This window comes from Grampus griseus (assembly GCF_964374135.1).
Source record: "Grampus griseus genome assembly, chromosome: X".
Classification (NCBI taxonomy): domain Eukaryota; kingdom Metazoa; phylum Chordata; class Mammalia; order Artiodactyla; family Delphinidae; genus Grampus; species Grampus griseus.
In genome coordinates, this window is record NC_138999.1 from 103,189,023 (window position 1) to 103,215,590 (window position 26,568).

The window sequence follows — 26,568 nt, forward strand, 5'->3', positions numbered from 1 at the left end:
AAAGTGGAGAAGGTTTGAAATAATTCAGAATAACTTAATAAGAGATAAGATTGGAGTTGCTGGCCAGACTTTCAGGCATATTTGAAGTAAAATATTTCTCTAAGAAATCATCAGATCATGTGAATAAGTAAGGATATACAGAAGATCATAACACTACTCAACAAGGTTGAATATATATATATATAAACACATATATATATATAATATATATGAGATTACCCTGTCCAAACATAGATTGTGTTTTCTTTGCAAATACCCATAGAACATTTTCCAAAATGACTCATTTATTAGTCTGCAAAAATGCAGAAATCATAGGAGTAACAGTCTCTGATCACAGTGCAATAACATTACAAATTAGCAACAGAAAGAGCCCCCAAAATCAACACACTTAGAATTTTTTTCTGGTTAAAGTCCCTTAGATAACAGCTTTCTTGAGATAGAATTTATATGCCATAAAATTCACCCCTTTAAAGCATACAGTTCAATGATTTTAGTATATTCACAGAGTTGTGCAACCATTTCCACATTCTAATTTTAGAACATTGTCATCACCCCATAAAGAAATCCTGTCCCTTTCCTCAGCTGCCACTTAGGTGTCTAAGGCCGCGTTGGGGTGAGGCCCTCACATCATCGGGCGACTAGAATTGCGCCGGGCAGCCCCTGCCTAGCACTCCCCCGCACCATGGCCTCCGTCTTAGAGCTCGCCTGCATCTACTCCATCCTCATCCTGAACGACGATGAGGTGATGGTCATGGAGGATAAAATCAATGCCCTCATTAAAGCAACTGGTGTAAATGTTGAACCTTTCTGGTCAGGCTTGTTTGCAAAGGCTTTGGCCAGTGTCAACATTGGGAACCTCATCTGCAATGTGGAACCTCAGCAGCTGGTGGACCAGCACCAGCAGGAAGTCCTGCCCCCTCCACCACTGCTGCCCCAGCTGAGGAAAGTAGAAGTAAAGAAAGAAGAATGTGAAGAGTCTGATGATGACATGGGCTTTGGTCTTTTTGACTAAACCTCTTTAGTAACACGTTCAATAAAGAGCAGAGCTCTTTGCTGACCAAAAAAAAAAAAAAAAGAAATCTTGTATTCATTAGCTGACACATCCTATTCCCACCTTTCCCCATACCCTGGCAACCACTAATCTGCTTTCTGTCTCTATGTATTTGCCTATTCTGGACGTTTCATATAAATGGAACTATACAATGTGTGGTCTTTTGTGACTGGCTTCTTTTACTTAGCCTAATATTCTCAAGGCTCATCCATGTAGTAGCATGCATCAGAACTTCATTCCTTTTTATGGCTGAATCATATTCCATTGTATGGGTAAGCCATATTTATTTATTTCACCAGTTGAAGGATATTTCTGTTGTTTCTGCTTTCTGGCTATTATGAATAATGCTGCTATGAACATTCATGTACAAGTTTTTGTGTGGGCATATGTTTTCATTTCTTGGGTAGATACCTAAGAGTGGAATTGCTGGACCATTTGGTACCTCCATATTTAACATTATATGGAACTGTCAAACTGTTTTCCAAAGAGGTTGTACTGTTTTATCTTCCCACAGCAATGTGTGAGGGTTCCAGTGTCTCCACATCCTTGCCAACACACGATATTATTTGTCTTTTTAATTATAGCCATCCTGATAGGGTATTTTTAAAACATTTAACAAACTCTTTTAAGATAGTTTTACATTTACCGAAAATATGTAAGAATATTACAGAGAGCTCCTATATACCCTGTACCCAGTTTTTCCTATTGTTAGTATTACTGTGGTACATTTATCACAACTAATGAACCCATATCGATACACTATTCATAACTAATGTCCATATTTTCTTCAGATTTCCTTAGTTTTTACCTAAATGCCCCTTTTTTTCTCCTCCAGGATCCCATCCAGGAGACCACATCATCTTTAGTCATATCTCTTTAGGCTCCTCTTGGCTGTGACCATTTCTTAGACCTCCCTTGTTTTTGACTACCTTGACAGTTCTAAGGAGTCCAGTCAGATATTTTGTAGAATATCCTTCAATTTGAGTTTGTCTGATGCATTTTCCATAGTTATACATCATACCAAGGGTACATGCTATCAACATGATTTATCATTGATGAGGTGAACCTTGACTGCCTGGCTGAGACAGTGTTTGGCTTGTTTCTCTACTGCAACACTACTCTCTTTCTCTCTTTCCAAACTCCACCGTCTATAAGGAAGTCATTATGCACATCCTACACTTAAGGAGTGGGCAGTTATGCTCCACTGGCTTGAGAAAGTATCTACATAAATTATTTGGAATTCTTCTGTACAAGAGATTTGTGTACTCTCCTTTAATTTATTTATTCAATCATTTATTAATATCAGTATGGATTTGTTGATATTTATTTTATACTTTGAATTATAATCCAATGATAATTTTGTTGCTCATATTGTTTCAAATTTGGCCATTGGAAGCTCTTTCAGTTGGCTCCTATATCCCTTTGACATACCTCTATAATTGCAGGCGGTTTTTGTTTTTATGTTTGTTCAGTTTTTTATAATTAAAAAAAATTTTATGGTGCTCCCGACTCATTTTATATTTTCCATGCTCCAGTCCTAGAGTCAGCCATTTCTCCATGGAGCCCTGATTCCTTCTATAGGAGAATGGAGGAAAATTTGGTGCTATCTACTAAATGAAATATCCACTTAACCCTCAACTCTGCAATTCTGTTAGGTCTGTAGCTTAAAGAAATAATGGCATTTGTTTTGAAAGAGGTATGTGCAAGCAATATTTTGTGTGTAAGCATTTAAAATGCAGTATTATATGTATTGATAATTCACTTAAATATTTATTGCATGCTTATTATGAGTTCAGCCTATTCTAGGCCTTAGGGATATAGCAGGGAGTCAGATAAAGTCCCTACCTTCTTCTTTTATTTTATTTTTTTTAAATAAAATTATTTATTTATTTATTATTTATTTTTGGCTGTGTTGGGTCTTCATTGCTGTACATGGGCTTTCTCTAGGTGTGGCGAGTGGGGGCTACTCTTTGTTGTGGTGTGTGAGCTTCTCATTGCGGTGGCTTCTCTTGTTGCGGAGCATGGGCTCTAGGCACACGGGCTTCAGTACTTGTGGCTCGCAGGCTCTAGAGCACAGGCTCAGTAGTTATGGCGCACAGGCTTAATTGCTCCATGGCATGTGAGATCTTCCCAGACCAGGGCTCGAACCCGTGTCCCCTGCATTGGCAAGCAGATTCTTAACCACTGCGCCACCAGGGAAGTCCCAAAGTCCCTACCTTCTTTTTTTAAAAATTTATTTTATTTTAATTTATTTTATTTTTGGCTGCATTGGGTCTTTGTTGCCATGCGTGGGCTTTTCTCTAGTTGCGGCTAGTGGGAGCTACTCTTCATTGTGGTGTGCAGGCTTCTCATTGCGGTGGCTTCTCATGTTGCGGAGCGCGGGCTCTAGGCGTGCAGGTGTCAGTAGTTGTGGCACGTGGGCTCCAGTAGTTGTGGCATGCAGGCTCAATAGTTGTGGCTCACGGGCTCTAGAGCGCAGGCTCAGTAGTTGTGTCCTACAGGCTTAGTTGCTCCGTAGCATGTGAGATCTTCCCGGGCCAGGGATCGAACCCGTGTCCCCTGCATTGGCAGGCGGATTCTTAACCACTGCACCACCAGGGAAGCCCCTACCTTCTTGAAGCTTACTATCTACTGGGGGAAACAGACAATCAACAACAACAAAAATAAATAATTTTAACGTCAGGCAGTCCTGTCACTCAGGGTACTGGCAGAAAAGAGAGGTGCATTCAAACAGAAGGATTGATAAGCATTTAATGAAGGAGTATTTACAAAGTTGTAAACAATAGTAAGTGAAAGGACAAGAAATGATTCAGCAGCCACAGGTGGGAGGGGAATGAGAAGACATTACCGTAGCTTGGCCCTGAGTCAACCTGGAGAGGAGTATGGCAATAGGAGAGAGTCACCGGACAGGAGCGTCACAGCTGCTGGAAAATCACAGCAGGGAGGGAGCTGGGGAATAAATGCTACAACTCCAGTCTCTCCCACCCTCCTGTCTCTTGAGGGTATCTCTCACAGGCAAAACCAAAGGGGAAACCAGAAGGCAAGGAAGCCTATTATTGCAGATCATAAAGATCTGCTGCAGGGCACAGAGCAGGGTGGAAAGGGGGAGAGTGGATCCGGAGAGGCAAAGTGAGAATATTCAGAGAAGTAGTGATAAGTGCTATGGGGAAAAGTAAAGAAGAGTAAAAGAGAGAGTGTAAAATGGTGCACTATTTTAGATAGTGTTAAGATGAGGTGGCATTTGAATAATGGAGTGAGTGAAGTGAAGGAGGTAGTCATGTGGATATCTAAGAGAAGCACAATCTAGGCAGAGGGCAAAAGTGCCAAGGCCTTGAAGTGTTATTCATACAATGAAATATTATACAACAATCAAGATGAATGAACCACAGCAACATGCAAATATACATGGGTGAATCTTAGAAAAGTAAATATGGAGGGGGAAAAATTAGGTTCCCAAAGAGTACATACAGCATACAGCTGTATAAAGTTAAAATACATTATAATAAAAATTATACTTTTAAGAAAGATATATATATATCCATATATGTATGTAGATATGTACATATCTATATATGTATGTGTATATATATATGTGTGTGTGTGCATATATATGTATGACATAAAATTGTATTAAATGGAGCACCACAAAACAATGAACACAGGATTCAGGATAATGATTCTTTGCCAGGGGGTGGGGGGAGGCAGAGGAATGAGATTAGGGCCATATGGTTAGATTTAGTTATTAGGTTCATGGATACTTATTACGTTATTTAAAAAACTAATTAAAAATGAACCATACTTGTATTAATAAAGAGAATGTGCCATGAATCAAAGATTATGATTAATTTAATTCTATTCATCCAAGAACCAATGAAAAAAAATAAGACTCTGAGAAGCAAGGGACCATGCTTGGCATGCTTGTGGAATAGCAGGAAAGCCAATGTGGCTGGAGCAGAGAAAGGGAGAGTAGTAGTAGATGAGATGGAGTGGTAGATGGGGGCCAGATTGTGTAGAGCCTTCAGGGCAGGATGAGGACCTTGGATCTTATTATAACTGAGATGGGAAGCCACTGGGGGTTTTGCGCAAGGGAGTTACACGATCTGACTTATGTTTTAAAAGGTTCATCCTACCTGCTGTGTAAAAAATAGACTGTAAGGCAGCAGGCATAAGAGTGAAAGCAAGAAGCAAAATAAGTAAGAGATGAGTTTGGTAGTCAAGGTGACAGATGATAGTGAATTTGACTAGAGTCATAGTGTTGGAGGTATGTGAGAAGCGATCAGATTTTGGATATATTTTGAAAGTAAAGGTGATAGTATTTGATGATGGACTAAATGAAGGATGTGAGAGAAAGAGAGGGCTTCAGGGATTTTTGATCCAAGAAAATAGGTGGGTGGGACTCCCATTTATTGAGATGAAGAAGATTGCGTGTTGGGGAAGGGGCTGAAATCAAGGATTCTATTTTGGACATGTTTCATTTGCAGTGTCTATTATTCAAGTGGAGATGTCAACTTTGGATAGTTTGAAGTGTAGAAGAGATATCCAGGCTGGAGATTTCAAATTGGAAGTCCAAGGTATATAGATGGTATGGAAAGCTATGAATCTGGCTAAGGAGAATCAGGAGAGGGTGGTGTTAAGGAAGTCAAGGTACCAAAGTGTTTCAAGAAGGAGATCATGGTCAACTCAAATACTACTGAGAGTTTGAGTAAAATGAGAACTGAGTATGATTTTTGGTTTTGGCAAGGCGGAGGTCATTATTAACCGAACTGAGTAAAGAGATGGGGGCGGGTGGTAGATGGCATTTTAAAATACTTATTTATTTATTTATTTTGGCTGCGCCGGGACTTAGTTGCAGCACGCTGGTTTTTCGTTGTGGCATGCGGGATCTTATAAATTTATTTATTTATTTATTTTTGGCTGTGTGGGGTCTTCGTTTCTGTGCGAGGGCTTTCTCTATTTGTGGCAAGCGGGGGCCACTCTTCATCGCGGCGCGTGGGCCTCTCACTGTCGCAGCCTCTCTTGTTGCGGAGCGCAGGCTCCAGACGCGCAGGCTCAGTAGTTGTGGCTCGCAGGCCCAGTTGCTCCGTGGCATGTGGGATCTTCCCAGACCAGGGCTCGAACCTGTATCCCCTGCATTGGTAGGCAGATTCTCAACCACTGCGCCACCAGGGAAGCCCGTCATGCGGGATCTTTACATGCATGCGGGGATTTAGTTCCCAGACCAGGGATCAAACCCGGGCCCCCTGCATTGGGAGCGTGGAGTCTTACCCACTGGACCACCAGGGAAGTCCCTAGATGGCGTTTTTAAAAGGAGAGACTATGGCAATACCTTATTGAGAAGGTAACATTTGAGCAAAGGTCTGAAGGAGGTGAGGGAATTGGTCATGTGGAGATCTGGGGTAGAGCTTTCCAGGTAGAAGTACCAACCAGTGCAAAGACCCTAAGATGTGGTGTGTTGGAAAATAGCAAGGCAGTCAGTGTGACTGGAGAAGAGTAAGAAAAGGGAAGGAAGAGTAGCAGAAAATGAAATTGAAGAGGTAACAGGAACCTAGACAATTAAAGACCTTGTAAGCTATTGTACAGATACCGGTTTTACTCTAGTTGAGATGGAGAGCTGTTGGAGAGGTTTGAGCAGAGAAAAGACTTTACTTTGAATTTCACTTTTAATAGGAAAATCTGGCTTGTGTTGAAAACAGATTGTGGTGCGAGACAGAGGTAAAAGACCAGTTTGGGGGTTATTGAAACAATCCAGGCAGTAGATAATGATGGCTTGAACTAGGATGGTAGCTGTGAAGGTCATGAGAAGTGGTTGAATTTTTGATATATTTTGAAGAATCAATAGGACTTACCAATGACTTGGGGGTGGAGTGTGAGAGGAAGAGGAGTGAAGGAAATTCCTAAGATTTCAGGTCTGAGCACATGAAAGGATGGAGTTGTCAATAACTGACGACTGTGGATAAAATAGGTTTGGGGACAGATGAGTGTATGAGGGGACAGAATGGAGAGAGTCTAGAAGTACAGTTTTAGACATGTGTTTGAGATGCTGGTAGAAGTGGGTAGATGGGGTGGTGGGAGTCTGTGAAAGGTGTTGGGGGTTGAAGGAGAGAAATAGTCATCTAGGGGAGACTGAATGGCTTATTCTGAGCTGTCCAATACTTAGCCACTAGCCACATGTGACTACTGAGTACTTGAAATGTGGTTAATATGGCTAAGGAACTGGTTTTTCAAAGTCTATCTAATTTAATTATTTAAATGTAAACATAAGTAGCCACATGTGCTAATGGCTACTGTTTTGGTGAGCACAGATTACAGAATATTTCATCATTGCAGAGAGTTCTATTGGACAGCACTAGTCTAAGGATATATACTATAATTGCCAGGCAGCATTAAGGGCCCACTTGAGATTAGTGATCATGAATTTAAAATGAAGCTGGTTAGCATGGCTGTGTGTGTGTGTGTGTTTTGTTTTTTTGTTTTTTTTAATTTATTTATTTTGGTTGCATTGGGTCTTTGTTGCTGCACGGTGTGTGGGCTTCTCACTGCGGTGGCTTCTAGTTGTGGCACGTGGGCTCAGTAGTTGTGGCACACAGGCTTAGTTGCTCTGGGGCATGTGGGATCTTCCCGGACCAGGGCTTGAACCCATGTCCCCTGCATTGGCAGGTGGATTCTTAACCACTGTGCCACCAGGGAAGCCCTGTGTGTGTTTTTTAAAAAAAAATTTAATTGAAGTATAGTTGATTCAGAATGTTGTGTTAGTTTCTGGTGTATAGCAAAGTGACTATATATATATATATATATTTCAGATTCTGGTACTTCATAGCTTGGTAATCTTGGGCAAGCTACTTTACCTCTTTTTTCCTCAGTTTTCTCATCTATAAAATGGAAATAATAATAGTATCTACTTCATAAAGTCACTCTGAGAATTAAATAAGTTAATACATGAAAGCACTCACAACAGTGCCTGACATAGCGTAAGTAGTCAGTAGATGCTAGCTATGATTATGGTCATTATACTTCCATGTTGTTTGAATGTTATACGATGTGGGTGTATTCATGTATTTCCGTTGAAAGAGCTGAGAGGAAGGAGCCAGTAGAGACGGAGAGGTTGAAGGTATAGGACAAAGGTAATGACAGCTTGAGTAAGGTTACTGAGGACCTGTACATGAAAGGGATTTGGAAGATGGAGGAATTAGACCTAGCTTGGAAGAGGGCTCTCTCTCATTTTAACAGTAGAGGATGGCTCTGAATATATTCCTAGTTTAGTAGTAGTAGGTAGTAGGAAGTTGGTTTCCCATATGGAGACTTCTATCTTATCTTTAAGAGGTGAGTTATTTGGTAGATTGAAGGGGCTGTTGAGGTGTTGGAGTTTTGAGGAAAATGGGCAAGCTTTGAAAGAATCACTGGGGAGAATGAGAGAGTGACCTGAAAACATGAAAGGATTTCCCCAGGAATATTGAAGGTCCATTTGAGGCTGGTGACTATGAATTCAGGGTGGTACCTGTTTATTTAACTGTGATTTTTCTCTTGCAGTGCTTAACGACTCTAGGGTGGAGAGGAAAGGCTGTGAACCAGGATCTTCAATGAATGAGTAGAGGACAGCAAAGAGGAAGTCGAGGTGTAACCAGATAGTATGAAACTTGGAGGAAGAAGAATCAGGGTTTTTTTTTTTTTTTTTTTTACCTGAGGGTGAAGGAGGAATTGTCTAGAAGTTGTAGTGTGGCTGGAAGAGGGCATCACATCACCTCCTGACTCCCTAGTACATGCAGCGTCTTGGTGTAAATCACTTTCACTTGAAAGGGCTGTAAGGGAAGCTCCAATCTCATGGGAAAGCCAGGAACATCACTGGACATTCAGGGATAAGTTGGAGGATGGGTAGGAGAGTTTGTTAATCATGGAATTGTGTTCCAGGGAGGCATAGCAGAAGCACCTGGAAATTAAGGTAGTAATGAGAGGTCAGGTGGCAGGAGAAGAAGCACAGAGGAATATGGGAATGAGGTTAGAAGAGAGGAATAACAATGACAGCAATAGTAATTTAATAATAACAATACTAATAATTTAACAATGCGTTGCCTGTATTCTCTCATTTAATCCTCATAACAACCTCATAAAGTAGAGCCTTTATTTTGCAGATGAGAAGACAGGCACACGAGTTTAAGTGACTTGCCCAAGGTCACATAATAATAGATTGAACTTGGTGCTTACATATTGGGCGATGACAAAAGAAAATAGGGATGTAAGTGAGGCACAGTGAGTTTGGCTTATCATAAATTTGTCAAGATGGTTACTTCTGACAGTCTTTTGATAAATAGGGGTCTCTCAGGTTTCTCCAAATTTAGCTGTATTTGGGACTAGAGGTTGATGATGCTGTTTGGTTGGTGTTCCTTATATTGCTCTGTATGGAAAGATCCAGGCCGTGGCCAATGCATTTTCTCACCTGTGCTCTGCACAGTGATTGGTGGTGGGGGTAGTGGTGTGATTCTTAGGTATGTCTTGACCTTGTGGGGGATATAAAGTCAGGCTGCAGGTGGCTCTGAAGTATAAGGCTGCGGGGCGGTTTGTGGGAAAAGTGACCTTAATGGAAGACTTCACAGGCTGTAGATTCTGAGAGATGAGAGACCCAGTAGGGGTCTGGCAGTGGCCCAATTCTTTCTTGCAGTGAAAGCACCTCCTCCAGTGTTCAAAGCTATGGCCCACCTCCTAAAGAAACCATTTTTTACGGGACACTCTGAAGGGTTTTGGTACCATGCTTATTGCTCAAGGAAGCTTATGAAGAAGAAAAGGAGGCCTTACTGTAAACTTCCTTGGGCAGCATTTTAGAGCCTTATGTCAAGATGATCCTATAAAATTGCTTCAAAATTCTAAGACAGCAAATACAATCATTAAATGTTTAATGCTTATTATAGCTAGGTTACTTATTTTAGTAAACTGTATGCTAGACTTGGGTTTTTTGTGTCCTGTGCTGCATGTACATTGATGTCCCTTGTAAAATAAATTGCACAGAACATCTATGCATGAATTCCAGTATAGACAGCATATATGTCTAAAACATAAAGGTCCTTTATAACTATTGCATGAATAAATGAAGTTCATTATTTCAATTTTGGAAGAGGTTTATTTTGAGGTATTTCTTCTTTTATGACATATTGTTTGTTGTAGCAGTGATTTATTTGAAGATGAGTTCTGTCAGGAGTAAACACCCAATTATAACCTTGGAAAAATAATCCTGTTTACAACACAAAACCAGAAACACATTAAAAGTGAAAAGTGGGCCCTGCTTATGTATCTGTGTAGATGGGTTATGAATAAAGGTATTCATGTACACATACACAACTAAATATCTCCCTCGTTAATACTAATGACCTAACTTGGCATTTGTCATAATTCAGATTCAGTTTCTGTGATTATCAGAGTATATGAAAGTGGATTAAAATATGTATGCACATGTAGCTATATATCTATTCCATGCATGTGGGATTTGTCATAATTTAGAGTATGTATAAATTTTATTTATTTATTTTTTTTGCGGTACGCGGGCCTCTCACTGTTGTGACCTCTCCCGCTGCGGAGCACAGGTTCCGGACGCGCAGGCTCAGCGGCCATGGCTCACGGGCCCAGCTGCTCCGCGGCATGTGAGATCTTCCCGGACCGGGGCACGAACCCGTGTGCCCTGCATCGGCAGGTTGACTCTCAACCACTGCGCCACCAGGGAAGCCCTATTTTTATTTTTTAAAACCTTATTATTATTATTTTTGGCCGCCCCACACGGCATGTGGGGTCTTAGTTCCCCCACCGGGGATCAAGCTGGCACCCCCTGCAGTGGAAGCGTGGAGTCTTAACCACTGGCCCAACAGGGAAGTCCTTATGTATAATTTTTATAGAATTAAAAGTTAGCTCTTATTTCTAGCACTGCAAATACTCAGCATAATACTTTTTAATAAGTCTAAAATTAGTAGGTTCAAGAAATTAGGAAGTTCAAGAAATTAGGAAGTCCATCTAGGTATTATTAATTTTGGAGTTCATCAAGTTAAATTTTATTTACTAGTGGAATACATTGTTATTACTAAGGTGTTATGTTTAGATTGAACACAAAATATTTATTTTCTCCTACCTCCAACCGCTTAATTATAACTGTTTATAGTTGTTATAATATATTTACTGTTACATGGCAGGCTCCCAGGGCGATGTGAGTTGCCAGTAGAGGAAAGTTCTCCTGTTTTGTAAGAAGCCTAACAGTGTAGCACTAACCACAGCTTGGGGTCTGGGCTTCAGTTTTGTATGTTCATAAACGATATTTAAATGTCACAGAGTTGACTGATGCTGGGAATGCGGATTCACGCTAAGGACGTTCTCAAGAGATTGATGTATAAACCATAATGCCAATTTATTAATTTATAAAGACAATTGTTCACGCAGATATGATTTGAAAATAGCAAGTCCTTTCCGGGCAGATCTTCGTGGGAAGCTAAATTATAATCAGAAGATTGTTGCTACCATAGAATCAAGGCAAGGTGAGTTAGCAGTACAATTCAAACACATAATACCATTTGCTGTCATTGCCAAGGCCCATCTCCCCAGTATAGAGTATTTGCTCCCTGGAGAGACTGGTGTATTTGTTTTACAGATAAGTGCACACCCATCCCACCGCCTGGGTAGTGCCTGTTTAGGTTTTGCATTTTTCTATGCTTTCTTTGCTGATCAAAACCCTTGATTTGCTCTTTTTTAAAATCACGTAAGTAAAACGTGTTTCTTTAACTGTTACCTCTTCAATCGGATTAGTCTAGTATCGATCGGCTACAGGACATTCTATCATTCAGGGAAGGTACCTCTTTATATTTATAATAGCTCAACTTATAGCCATGGGGGTGAGGCAGGGGACAGCAGCCTAGTGAATAATTCTTTGGGGGCACCTCACTGTGGCCAGTGAATATGGTTGCCAGATTAAAATGCAGGACGCCCAATTCAATTCAGATAGCACGTACTTTTTTTCTTTTTTTAGTATGTCCCAAATATTGGATGAGGCATAGTTATACTAAAAAAAGTATTCATTGTTTTTCTGAAATCCAAATGTCCTGTACAGGGCGTCCTATATTTTTATTTGCTAAATTTGGCAAGCCCACGAGTACATAAACATGATGTCAAGAGGCTTGCTTGGCTTCAAGCTGGTCGGTAAGCACCAATCCATTCGGTTGTCTCAGGGAACAAAAACCATTCCCACTAAAAAATAACTGTAGGTAGCAATGAAACACGGAAGAATTTTGACCCTTTGAGGAACCCGTAGTGACGCAACGGCCTTAAATACTGCCTTGATTGATTGCCCCGCCCCCTCCATCTTCTCTTCCTGCTCTTACAATGATTGCTCTATCTCTTCTTCCTTCACAAGTCCCGCCTTTTCAGCTACCCGCTCTGGATAGGGATCGGTAAACCAAAAAGGGCCGGCAAAAGAGCCGACGATTTTAAGGAGCGGAAGTAGTCAAATTTCTCTGAGAACCGTAAAGTGCGGCTGGCTGTCTCCCTTTCCGGATAACGACAACAGCTCCGACTGTCAGTTCCGGCCTTCCTCGTGTAAGGGGATCTGCCGGACCCTTGCTAATTCAATTTTTTCCCCATTCCGGGCCCTTCCCTATCGTCGCCCCCTTCACCTTGGATCATGTTCAAGAAGTAAGGACATGCTGTGGCCTCCGTTGGCTGCTCACAAAGGGGGTGGGGGTGGGGGTGGGGAAGAGGGCGAGAGCAAAGATTCTCTTTCTCTCTCCCCCGCCCCTGCCATCCTTACTCCCTAAGGTTTTCTATAGTACTATTCTCTCAACTGGCAACTAGCAACACTTCTTTAAGCTTTTCGTCCCTAATCCTCAGTTGGGTTTGGGTCCTCCCACCCTCATTTTCTTTCTCCTTACCTCTCTTTCTCTTTTGCCCCCTTTCCTAGTCCTATCTCCGTTCCTAGGGTTCTACCAATCACATCTTTGCACTGTGATTTGGGGACATATCCTCTTTAGCAGAGAGGAGAGCCCTGCACTCACTGCCTTGTGGTTACTAGTTATGAACTGAATAAGGGAAGGCTTGACTTCCTGGGTCATGGGAGTGAAGGAGTCTGGGTGACAGGAAGCTAGCGGACTGTGATACCTATTGCCTAGCTGCCAGATGAACCTTGTCTTGAAAATAGCGTGACTGCCCCATAGGCTATTCAGTGTGAGGAAGACAAAAATTCTTTGGAACCTACCTAGTGGGTTTGCCTTCCAGATTTGGTAGACGCAAAAAGCAAAGGGGGATCATGGGCAAAGGGAGGTGGGTTTTGTGCAGGACATTTTGAGCAAAAATAAATAGGAATGTTAAATACCGTCGTCATCATCACTTAAAAAAGAATCTCAGCAGATTACATAGCCTAGGAGGGACCGATTTTCACTGTTATATTTGGGTTGGTCTTTTGTATATCAACGCTTGAGGGTATTTTCATTTTGTTTTGTTTTGCTTTTGTTTTTTTACACAGGTTCTGTTATAGGTGGGAATCTGTTTCTTCCTGGGTAGAGTTGAGTAAGATTTTCCAGGAGAGGCATTTGTGTAGCTAATTACAGATTATAATGTGAAATATGCCTCATATCCTTCTCCCCTCGCCCCCCCCCCCCAGCTAATTGTGACTTTATGACAGTTTATTTTAATATTGTATTAAGACTTTGGTTTTGTGCTGGACACAATAAAAGGGAAATGGTATTTAAAAAAACAATTTATTTCATAATTATTTTAGACGTCTAAATATTTGCTTGGAAATAGATGACTAATTAAAACAATACCTTTAGCTATTCTGATATGTCTTCTTGGAAATGCCTTTTTTTTTCCTTGCAAAAATCATTTGGCAGATTTGATGAAAAAGAAAATGTGTCCAACTGCATCCAGTTGAAAACCTCAGTTATAAAGGGTATTAAGAACCAATTGTTAGAACAATTTCCAGGTATTGAACCATGGCTTAATCAAATCATGCCTAAGAAAGATCCTGTCAAAATAGTGCGATGGTAAGTCTTTATTTTTTTCTATGTAAAGTTCAGAGAAGCTGAATATTGAATGATTAGATTGCACTCATAATAAATGTAATTATCGTCACATTAACTATTTATCTACTCTAAATGAGTAACTCTAAAACTTATCAATATTTGTATTTTCAAGTGTTTTTCTATGTTTGTGAAAATGTGGCTTTGTGTACTGATTGTTTTATTAAAGAGTTAATTAAATGTTTTTATTCAGAGTTGGATTTATTTCAGTTTGTGCTTTAGAGATTTGTTTTATTAATTATCTGAAAAGGAATTTAAAATAATAAAATGTGAAATAAAATTGTAGCAGGTCATATTTTTCCTTTTTCTCTACTGGACTGGTATGAGTTAAAAAAAATGTTTTTTTGCCCTGGATCTTTATTGAAATTTTTTTTTAATGCTTACTGTTATCTCTGTATATGCATGCTTCATATTATACATTATTTAAAGGATGTTTGGCACATTCATTTTTGAAAGAAAATATCTAACTTGGTACTTTGTGACATTTGTCTTACAGCCATGAACATATAGAGATCCTTACAGTAAATGGAGAGTTACTGTTTTTTAGACAAAGAGAAGGGCCTTTTTATCCAACTCTAAGATTACTTCACAAATGTAAGTCTTGTTAGAAAATATGTATTTGGGCATATAGGAAGACACAAAAGGAGTTGAAAGTGACTTCTGGTAGTTAACTTATTAGTACTAAGGTATATGGAATATAAAACTAAAAAGATATCCCCCCTCCCCATCTTGTGGTAAATCTGAAAAATGCAAATTCTCTCATTATGCATTCCAGAAAGCCCAAGAAAGAGCATTCATTCATTCATTACTTAATTCAAAAACTATTTTTTAAACTTACTCTGTGCCAGGCACTGAGCTAGGTACTGAGAATGTGATAGGAAGCAAAGATAGATATGGTCCCTGTCCCTAGGAAGCTAACAGTCTAGTTGGGAGAATAGACAACTATTAGATAATTACACGAATATATATTCACAAACTGTAATAAGTGCTGTGAGCATTTTCTTTTACATTTGTATCCAGATTTGCCTCATAGAGGTAAGTCTGTATAAGGGAAAGCATGGAATCCCAGTTATTGTTAGTTGAGTGCCAAGGTCAGGTGTTAAGAAACAAAATAATGTTTATTATGTACCCACATTTGCATGTTGTTAGATTGATTACATTACAAAAGAAAACCCAAAGGAAGATGCTATCCCAGTGTACAAGAGTTTTTCAACTGCAAAGTAAAATTTCTGCTTTTCAAGCCAGTATGTGTCTGGCATGTGTGCTTATTTATGGTGAAGCATTGTGTCTGAAGTGTCAAATGGTAGAGGAAAAAAATATGTGTGTATAAATAGAAAGAGATAAAGCAAATATAGCAAAGTGCTAATGAACGATTGTTGAAACTAAGTGGATGGTATCCAGGTGCTCATTAAACTATTCTTCCAGTTTTTCTATATGTTAAGCATTTTCACAATAAGTTGGAAGAAAAAGATGTTCCTGTTTAATAATATTTTGCTGGGAACCAACCTTTTAGAACATCTTAAAGTTATTCTTGTGCAAGAAGCAGGATGATATGGTGGTTAAAAGTGTGAACTTGGAGTTAGGCAGGTCTGGGCTCAATTCCCAGTGCATGTCACTTTTGTCAAGTCACTTAAGCTTTGTTTCCTTATCTTTAAAAGTGGAAGCAATTTTATGTTACATCTCCCAGGGTTGTGAGGATTAAATAAGATAGTAACACACATGTAATGCACCTAACACAATGCCTGGAACATAGTAAGTGCTCAATATATAATAGCCATTATTATGATATAGTAATTGTTCAGTAAATGTCCATCCACTACTACTACTTGTCATCATCCCCATGATCAGGATCATCATTATCATTATTATTAAAGGACAGATATTAATGAGGATGGAGATCTAGAAAACAAATTATGGCTTCTGAGTAGTAAACACATTCATTCATTCAGCTTCCTTTTTTTCAGTAAGATGTTTAATTTGGAGCTGTGTTTAAATTAATTTCTAGTCTTGGTAGGAAAAAGACTTATTTGTTCTCTGACTAGTGGGAGAGCTAGTGGTAAGACATTAAAATGAATACATTTTACCAATTATTGTTATTATTCCTGGAGAGCCCTGAGAGGCCTAAAAAGTTTTTCCCGTAGATATTGTTTTAAATCCTTTGGGGATCCTTTAGTTTTTAGGTTATGAATTATTAATAGACACACATACACACACACAAATTTTTTTAAGATTACAGAAGGAGTATGTGTTCATTCTAGAGATTTGTAAAATACGGAAGTAAAATCACTTGTATTCCCATGACCTAGAGGTAACCATGGTTAGTATATCAGTGTACTTCCATCCCATTATTTCCTGTATTGTGTGTGTGTCTGTGTGTTATGTGTAAATGCATATTTTTTTCCTTTTTAAATTGGGCTCTCTGTTAAATAGTTTTTGTTTTTTAATTAATAGACTTTCTTTTTTAGAGCAGTTTTAGATTTACAGAAAAAATGAACAAAGTACAGAGAGTTCCCATATACTTCCTTCCCATCCTTCTTTTCTTATTAATATCCTGCATTGCCGTGCTTCAATCGATGAACCAATATTGATACATTATTATAATTAACGAAAGTCCATAGTTTACATTAGGGTTCATTCTTTGTGTTGTACGGTCTGTGGTTTTTGTCGATTGCATATATCATGTATGCACTGTTACAGTATCTTACAGAATAGTTTCACTGCCCTAAAAATTCCCTGTGCTCTACCTATTCATCCTTCCCACCTCCCCGTCTCTTCCAACCCCTAGCAACCACTGGTCTTTCTGGCAGTTTTTTTTTTTTTTTGCGGTAAGCGGGCCTCTCACTGTTGTGGCCTCTCCGGTTGCGGAGCAACAGGCTCCGGACGCGCAGGCTCAGCGGCCATGGCTCACGGGCCCAGCCACTCCGCGGCACGTGGGATCCTCCCGGACCGGGGCACGAACCCGTGTCCCCTGCATCGGCAGGTGGACTCTTCAACCACTGCGCCACCAGGGAAGCCCCATTTCTGGCAGTTTTTATTCTGCTTTTTTCACTTATCATATATTTTGAATATTTCCCAGGGTATTCTCCAAAAACATGGTCCTATTATATAGGTATTATAGACATACTTTAAGTCATTTATCTCTTACTTTATTGCTGGACATTTAGGTTGATTCCAGTTTATTTCTAATATAAATATTAGTGCTATAATGAATATCTTTCTATCTAAATATATTGTACATCTCTCATTTTTTTCTTAGGATAAAGTCCTAGAAGTAGAATTACTGAGTCAGAGTTTGAACCTTTTCGAGGCTGTTGATACATGTTGCCAGGTAGTCCTAAAGAAAGCTTGTACCCATTTATAAGTCTTCTAGCAGTATATGGGAATGTCAGTTTTCCTACACTCTTGCTAGCACTGGGAAATACTTTTCTTAAAAATATATACCAATTTGATAAGTGAAGGAGGGTGTTTCAGTTTTATTTTGCATGTGTCACAGAATACTGTAATTTGGGGAAATATTTGTTCATGTCCTTTGCCTTTTTCTGTTGAGTCATTAGTCTTACTAATTTATGTAATGCATTTCTTTTCTTCTAGATCCTTTTATCCTGCCACACCAGCAGGTTGATAAAGGAGCCATCAAATTTGTACTCAGTGGAGCAAATATCATGTGTCCAGGCTTAACTTCTCCTGGAGCTAAACTTTACCCTGCTGCAGTAGATACGATTGTTGTATCCTTCCCAGGCTGTAACTGTTGAAAAATGTGTTCATTGTATTCTTGTTATTGCTGAAAGATCTGTCATCCCGGAGAACATTAGATGTACTTTTTTGGAGGTTACTCTTACTGTTATCTCATGCCTTTCTGGCTACATTTGAAGATGTGGGAAGCAACAGTATTTCTTGAGACTAAATTCTGTCCCATCTTAGAGATTAAATGAGAACAAGTAACAAAAGAGTCCCAGCTGCATTTCAGCTCAGTTAGAGACCAGTGTTATCAGACTCAGGACACAGTATAAAACTCTTAATTATTAATAGAGAGGTTGTATATGATATGATTGGATCACTTATTTGGACATCATCTTGCTACTTTTATGTTTGAATTACCCCAGATACCCTGGAGTAAAAGCACTCAAAAGGGAAAAGAACTTAAGCACCAGGTGGAATGTTAGAAGTGAGTAGTGGGAACCATTGGCAATCCCAGTGGTTTTATTTTGAAGTTCCAATGAGCTTTTATTCTAAAGTTCATTTTTTTTCTTTTTTTTTTTTTTTGTGGTACATGGGCCTCTCACTGTTGTGGCCTCTCCCGTTGAGGAGCACAGGCTCTGGATGCACAGGCTCAGCGGCCATGGCTCACGGGCCCAGCCGCTCAGCGGCATGTGGGATCTTCTCAGACCGGGGCACGAACCCGTGTCCCCTGCATCGGCAGGCGGACTGTCAACCACTGCGCCACCAGGGAAGCCCCCTAAAGTTCATTTTTAAGTTGGTTGTTTGGGCCTCAGAACATGTTTTCTCAAAGAGAAATGATAAAGTCCCAGATAGTCCTTAAGAATCTATTCAACTCATGATGGAGCTGAATAATTCTGCATTATTTCCATTTCTACAGTGCTGTTTCAGCTATATTCCAGATTAGTTTTTTATCACCTAGTCTGGACAGGAGGACATCTTCTCCTCTGTCATAGATAAAGTGGCCATTTGCCTCAGGTTGAGAAAAGGAACCATACTTGGTGGGAATGGGGAAATCACTGCAGCGGAAAGGCCATTAGAGTGGGTTTAAGAGTGTGTCCTGTGCTCAAAAGGAGGGTGTTCTCTCTTGTGGCAGTTATATCTAAGGGGTAGTATAAGTTGTATCAATATATTTATATCTTAGGAACAGCTTGTGTTGATATAGATACTGGTCACATAATGGGTGATCAAATATTTGTGGAACATTGAATGAATGAATGACTTGAAAACCAAGGGAGAAAAGTATTCTGTGAGGACAGGTTACCCTTTTATGTTTATGATTTTTCTGTTTTTAAAGTTTATAGTTCTGGGGTTTCCCCTAAATGGAAAATTTTCCTAGTACTTAGCCTTTACTTTTAAAATAATTTTTATTTTGAAATAATTATAGACTTTGGGAAAGTTGCAAAACTAGTACAGAGAGGGGCTGTGTACCCTTGAACCTTTACTTTTTAAAATATGTACTGCAGTGTTTAACATTCTAGACACTTCAAATGATAACCAAGAACATTCTGGTTGTTCTGGATAGATTGCAACTTACATTGGACTCTTAAAGATTGATTGGGGATATAATTATTGTTTTAATGTATCCTTTATATAAAACCACCATTTAGTGATTAAAGCACTAGAACAATTGATATTTATTTCCATTTTTAATATTTATATGCAAGAAATGTTGTCTCCTTTTTTGCATGACTTCTTTTTCTTCTTCTTTTGTTGGCATTGGGTTATGGTATTATTAACATTTGACTTAAAAACAGAGAATGATTATTAGATTCATTCATTTAGCATGTATTGAGTATTTGCAATCTGCCCATAAATTTTGCTAGGTCCCTGCCCTCAAGGAGTTAATGGACTAGGCGAAGGTGCAAGTTGGGTTCACAGTGGCTTAAGTAGTAATGTGACACCCCCTCTCCAAGGCATTTTGATAGATAAATAGTTTTCTTAGCTGTGTGTTTTCAGGCAATCATGGCAGAAGGAAAACAGCATGCTCTGTGTGTTGGAGTCATGAAGATGTCTGCAGAAGATATGTAAGTCTCCTGTTAGGCCTCCTTAGCTTTTAAGATATAGGTAACCTATGCAGGAAGAATCAGAATTACAGGTGAAATTTGCTCTCATTCATACCATATCTTATAAATATTTAAGCACAGAAGCCTCATTTCTGATTTTTCCTAACACTTAGGAAGCCATTGAAACCTATTTTGTCTCTGGGATTGCATTCTTCCTTTAGCATTCTGAAAAGAACCTGTGTGCCAACACAGCTGTATTATATGTATGTGTGTGGTATTTTAGGAATTTTTTTTATTTAGTATGATTTAGATTAGGTGTGGGGAAAGATATTTTACTGCTAGTTTTTAAAAACGGTGACATAATTTAGTACCACACAGTATTTATCTTATATTTTAACATGGTGGTATAAAATATTAAGGAAATATTAAAGATATATTACCAAAATATAGTCAATATACTTAAAAACGTTGGAACTCATGACCAAAATATTCCTATTAATTTTGTTTCAGGGTTAATTATAACACTTCGATGTTCTCCTGGTTTGGTGACATCATTACTCTGTTTCTGTGGACCCACTAGTTAGATCACTAGAATCGCTTTAAGACATGAACTGCAGCAGAGTAATGTAGTTTAATGTAGATGATAATGTTAGTGTAATATAAATAAATTCCCTACATGTGGCTCAATAATTTCAAGATAGCAATGCACCCTGAATTATATTTACCATGAGTAAGCCTATAAAAATACTTAACAATATGTTTATGTGCTTTATTCCTTCTGCAGTGAGAAAGTCAACAAAGGAATTGGCATTGAAAATATCCATTATTTAAATGATGGGCTGTGGCATATGAAGACATATAAATGAGCCTCAGAAGGAATGCACTTGGGCTAAAAATGGATATTGTGTTGTATCTGTGTTTGTGTCTGTGTGTGACAACATGAAGACAATACCTCTGTGGTTATGCTGAATAAATTCAACAGATGCTAAAATTCTGTTAGCTTCAAAAATTATTTTATTTTTTCTTAAACTCAAGTTAAATTTGGGTCACAAACTTGGACATTAAAAGGTGTCTGGTAAGTAACCAAACTCAGACAACTTAATGTCCTTTCTCAGGCTAATGATGTAAGATGAAGGGCAAGATTTGGTAAATGAACTTGCTAGTATATGGCTGACCCCCCCAGAGAATCTGACTACTTAATGGGGCTGGAAGCTAGACTGGGATTTTTATCCCATTACCCCAGGGCACCTAGAAGTTCCCCTTCTCTTTTGTATGTGTTTTTTGTTTGCTGTTGCTGTTTTTAAACTTTTCATTATGGAAAATTTTGAGCGTATAGAAAAGTATGGGTAGCATAGTATAATGGACCTTTTCTGTATCCATCACCCAGCTTCAATTCGTGGCCAATATTATTTCATCTCTATCTCACTCCTTCCCACCCCACTCTCTGATTATTTTGAAGCAAATCTCAGATATATCATTTCATCCAGTTTCTTTAATATGTCTTTGAAATATGTATTTTTTAAAAAAACCCATAATATCATCACACCTAAAAATTTTAGCTATTTCTTTTTAAAAATATATATATTCATTTTTTATTTTTGGCTGCATCGGGTCTTAGTTGTGGCACACGGGATCTTCGTTGTGGCACGTGGGCTTCTCTCTAGTTGTGGCTTGCGTGCTCAGTAGTTGCGGCATGCGGGCTTAGTTGCTCCGCAGCATGTGGTATCTTAGTTCCCGACCAGGGATCGAACCCATGTTCTGCATTGGAAGGCAGATTCTTAACCACTGGACCACCAGGGAAGTCTCAGCTATTTCTTAATAAGGTCAAATATCTGAACTGTGTTCAATTATGTGACAGATGGACCCAATTGTTTCTCTTTTTATTTTTTTAACCATTGGTTTGCTTGAAATTGGTATCCGACAAGGTCCATATATTGCATTTGGTTGTTATTTGTCTGTTTTAATCTCTAAGTTCCCCGTCCGTTTTCCCTTTAAATTAATTATGTAAGAAATCTAGTTGTTTTGTCATATAGCGTTTCTTCCCACATTCTGGATTTTGTTGATTGTATCACTGTAAAGTAATTTAACTTGTTTTTGTACTCCCTGTATAGCCTGTAAACAGATCGGCTTGATCAGATTCCAGTTCAATTTATTTAATGCCCTCTCTTGAATCATACTACACAGATGCCCAGAACTTCCAGATTTGAGTCCCCACTGTATTCCCCAAAGAATGCGTATCTCCTATCATAAGTGGCATATGAAGACCATGGACCTACTTCAGTGAGAACAGTAAGCTGTTTTGAGAATTAAACAGCAGTTATGAATTTATACAGTGATAACAGGTCTTTCTTCCTAATAACATTGCTGTTATATTGGGTTGGCCAAAAAGTTTGTTTGGAAAAAAGTTTGCTGTTCAGAAAAACCCGAACGAACTTTTTGGCCAACCCAATACTGTGTTTCAGCCATCTTCATTTCGTTGTTTACAAATATATGACATGTGATTTTATTTTTCAGATGGATACAGACATTTACAAGATTGTGGTGACCTGTGTTACGGTTATAAGTTGGTGAGAAAGGTGAGGGTGGATAGTAAAAAGAGAGACACCATTTGGCTGGCTGTTGCAGCTGGGCCTCCCAAGATATAACATGGGTGAAGGGTATAGATCCAGGGTCTGACTCAGATTGAGAAACTATTTTCCAGTAACAAAACCTATAAGACTTGGAGATTCCCACGTTAGAATGTAAATGTATTAATTTATAGTGGTAAGTCTGCTTAGGGTAAACAATTAGTAAACAGGAAGTTTCTTGGTGAAGATGGATAAGAGTAAAGGAAGGTTGATAATTTGGGGGAGTATTTCATCTGGGCCAGGGTAAGGCTTGGAGAATTTTTCCTGCTTCATCATTAATTAGAATGCTTATGTCTGCCAAAATCAATCTTTCCTAGCCTGTAGAGGTGCCCTGATAACTTTTCTTCCTATATCCTTTTTTAGTTCTATGTAGAATATTTTTCTTTGTTATGACAGTTATATTCTACAGCTTACTATATTTTTATATTTTATTATTTATTCCTGGTGGATAAAAGTGTAAATAATCTCATCAGTAGCACAATTATAAATGATCTTTCAGGGTAGGTTTCTTCAACAGATAGTCTCATTTTATGCTGATTTACTAGTTTCAAATTCAGATGTTTCCCCATTTGGGGGAGAGGCAGCCTATTCGAGGTCTATAGCTCCTTATATGCTTAAAAAGAAAATAAGTCATTTATGTCAAAACCAAACTTTGAACCTTATTTTTGGTACTAAGATAATGTTAATTGACCAAGATTGCCTATGGAGTGTTAGCAATGAAAAACAAAGCACACACATATATTAGAGAAGTTTTAATTGTGTGGTTTCAGAAATAATTTATCCATGTTTCTAACCACTGTTATGGTGGGTGTGGGGAACACTTTTAAAATATTCAACATCATCTGTGCTTGTTTTCCTACTATGTTCAGGTACATTGACTTTGTTGCCTTGGTAATATGGACTAAATATGTATATTTCCTGCTCCCCCTGTGTCTGAGGCCTCAGGTTATAGAGTTAATCCGGGGTGTCACTCCATAGGTTGGAGCCCAGTCTGTTTCTAAACATTAGGTCATGCAAGGAAGCCAATTCAAAGAGGTTTAACTATCAGCCTCTTTATGCACTATGCTTAAAGGCAACTTAGTTTTCCCATATTCCTGAGAGTAGGAATACAGGGAGAGCCTGTTTTTCTCACAGGCAATGTGTCTTCAGTTCATTTTTAGTTAGGGTGTCAAGCTTGACACATTTTGTGTCAAGCCAACCTACAACCTAGTCATTTTTGTGCATCTGACACACTTTTCCTCAGCCGAGGTCAGTTCAACTCAATAGACATTTATTGAATATCCACTAGGTTCTAGGCATGTGGCACAAAGATGAATAATAGACAAGTGGCCCTTATCCTTAAGGAGCTTCCAGTCTAGTGAGTAAATTTACGTTTAAAAAAATCTGGGTAATGGTGACAGCCCAATAGCAACTTATAAAGCCAGTAGGAAGTTACTAATACATTTCCAATTTCAGTCATTAAAATTTGCAAATTATACATGAACCAGATATAAAAATATTCCTAGATTATATCCAATGTGAGGTTAAAAAAAATCCAGATGTCTTGGAGTTGCAACAATTCAGCATTCCAACTCAGATTGTTGTCCCATTGTGTGGTAATATAAAGGCCTGATAAACCCTCTTCTAGCAGACTATTATAGTGGTTTGGTGGTGTTCTGTTGGCAGCTGCATTTTTCCTTTTTTTAATGTTCTGGACCCAAAACAAGCAGCTGGATTTATCCAAAGGACAGCTATGAACATTTCTAATTTGAGGGATTTGATAATCCCCAAACATAAAGTCATATGGCATTTGTCAAATAATGATTATATCCAGCCAAGTTCCCCCTGCATGTAGAAATCCACTACCGAGGATACAATATTTCTAAGCATAGTACTTCAGAAGATACAAGAATGGCAAATGACTAAATTTATAGATGTATTTCATTATAGTAAATATTTCACTCTTTTGTTCATGAGAATATTAATAATGTAGCAATTATATATTAATGGGAATATGAAATGAATGTATGCCCAAACAAAATGTAGTAAATATTTAACTTTGTTTATCTAGGTTCCCTAATTTATTTTTAAATTTATTTATTTATTTTGGCTACGTTGGGTCTTCGTTGCTGTGCGTGGGTTTTCTCTAGTTGCGGCGAGCAGGGGCTACTCTTCATTGCAGTGCGTGGGCTTCTCATTGCGGTGGCTTCTCTTGTTGTGGAGCACGGGCTCTAGAGTGCAGGCTCAGTAGTTGTGGCGCACGGGCTTAGCTGCTCCGTGGCATGTGAGATCTTCCCGGACAAGGAATTGAACCTGTGTCCCCAGCATTGGCAGGCGGATTCTTAACCACTGCGCCACCAGGGAAGTCCCTTCATACCAATGTTTTAACAAATTTTTAGTTTTTCATGATCTGAAAGATTTGGTTTGTACTTGTTAGTCTGGACACTGTTCTCATCAGTTCTAATGCTGCCCCATTCAGAATTCATTTTTTAAAGCCAAAATTCACTGTTCACTTAAACATCTGGATTAAATTGGGCAGGGTGAGGAGGATGGGAGGAGAGTCCTTTTTGCCCTGTAGGCTCTGGACAGCTTTCTTAGAGAGCTAACTTATCCAGGATTAGGAAAAAGAATGCTTTTGTGAGACTGAGATCTTTCTAAAGTTTGCTTGTGTAAACATTTTGGATTTAAGAAAGTTCAACCTGGGAATTCCTTGGTGGTCCAGTGGTTAGGACTCCGTGCTTCCATTGCAGGGGGCACGGGTTCGATCCCTGGTCGGAGAACTAAGATCCTGCAAAAAGTTCGACCTGAATTGTATCTGAATATAGAGTAGAAACAGCTTCATTTGGTGGGATAACAGCAGTCTCTAACCCATCAAATTAATCTCTATCTCCTAAATCGCTTTCAAAAATGCACATGACTGGAAGATATTTTTCACTGGCAATGCTTTATTGTTTTAAAAAAAGTAGGGGTTAAAATACAGTAAAAACTTGGAAACTTACACTGCACTTATTTTGTGCTTTACAAGATAAAAATTTTATATTTTGTAAAATGTTTTGAAAGGAGTCCACAAAGTAATTCTGCTTTCTTGCTCCCAAATGCAGAGGTCTGAAAGAAGGCACATGGCCTCGTGAGCTTCTGGGTGTTGTCAAATCCAATTCTCTCTCAAGTACCGAATGCCCAGATGCATTTACTGGGGATGCAAGAGTGTCACTTAAGCAGTGGTTTTTGTCAATATAAATAGAAGCATCTTGATTAAAGTGTGAGGAGATAGAAACCATACTGATTTGGGCAATTTCGGCTCCAATAATGTCTAATTTACTGTGAAGGGGGAATATGTTCTAAGTTAATGTTCTTAAAAGCAACTTCCAAATTTCTCCTTAAAAAATATTTACTTTATTAAAAAGCTGCTTGAGGAAGAGCTGTTTTATTGCATGGCACAGATTCAATGTACAGATGTTATCTTAGAACTATTAATTAAGGAGTTCCCTTGTGACTTTGAATATTCAATACCAGCTGTTATTCACATCAATATTTTAATATTTTACCAGAAAGATACTTAATAAAAGGATTGATACATATTTAACTGTGTAAAGTGCTAGTTAAACTTGTTCAAATGGGTCAGAGGGAAAGGGAAATAAATAACATTCCTATACGCACAAGCTCTACTTATATATCTTGCTTAATCTTTATGACTATTCCATGAGGTAGATTTTAATTCTCATTTGATAAGTGAGGAAGCTAAGGCTCCAGAAGGGTTATATAACTTTCCTGAAGATACACTGCTAATAAATGGCAGAGTTGGGATTTGAACCTAAGTGTCCCTGATTGCAAAGCCTGGTTTTTTTTATTTTTACATTATCATATATTTTTTATTTTAAAAAATCTAATATTTTAATATTAAAATAAAATTTAAACACAGCATCCTTTTCTCACCATTAAAAGTAGGATAATTCTAGACAATTTTTCTGAAATCTATAAATGTGCTTATACAAATGCATTAAAAGCTAAGTATCTCAACATCTGTAAGGCCTTTAGCAAATAAGTATCAACCTTCAGGAAGATGAGAGGCCACCTGAAAATGCACCAAAATTTCAAAATTAAGCTTTTAATTTATTGATAATAAAGCTAAGTATCACTGATATGCAAGTAAA

The 26,568-nt window shown here is 38.6% G+C and overlaps 1 protein-coding gene and 1 pseudogene across 4 annotated transcripts; both read left to right on the forward strand.

Moving 5' to 3' along the window:
* The first annotated feature begins 682 nt into the window (after nucleotides 1–682).
* LOC309839168 (large ribosomal subunit protein P1-like) lies at nucleotides 683–1,012 on the forward strand (annotated as a pseudogene). The gene has a single exon. The product of its transcript is annotated as a large ribosomal subunit protein P1-like (transcript).
* An 11,417-nt stretch (nucleotides 1,013–12,429) lies between these two features.
* On the forward strand, nucleotides 12,430–20,791 carry MCTS1 (MCTS1 re-initiation and release factor). 3 transcript variants are annotated; one of them, XM_082681150.1, is made up of 6 exons: nucleotides 12,430–12,706; nucleotides 13,900–14,052; nucleotides 14,585–14,682; nucleotides 17,680–17,813; nucleotides 19,765–19,832; nucleotides 20,596–20,791. In XM_082681150.1, the coding sequence occupies exons 1-6, from the start codon at nucleotides 12,696–12,698 to the stop codon at nucleotides 20,675–20,677; spliced, it is 546 nt and encodes a 181-aa protein (XP_082537276.1). In that variant the 5' UTR covers nucleotides 12,430–12,695; the 3' UTR covers nucleotides 20,678–20,791. The 3 variants fall into 3 exon arrangements, with proteins under 3 accessions (XP_082537276.1, XP_082537275.1, XP_082537277.1); XM_082681149.1 differs by lacking the exon at nucleotides 12,430–12,706 and adding an exon at nucleotides 13,194–13,330; XM_082681151.1 differs by lacking the exon at nucleotides 12,430–12,706 and adding an exon at nucleotides 13,242–13,268.
* Nucleotides 20,792–26,568: the final 5,777 nt, after the last annotated feature.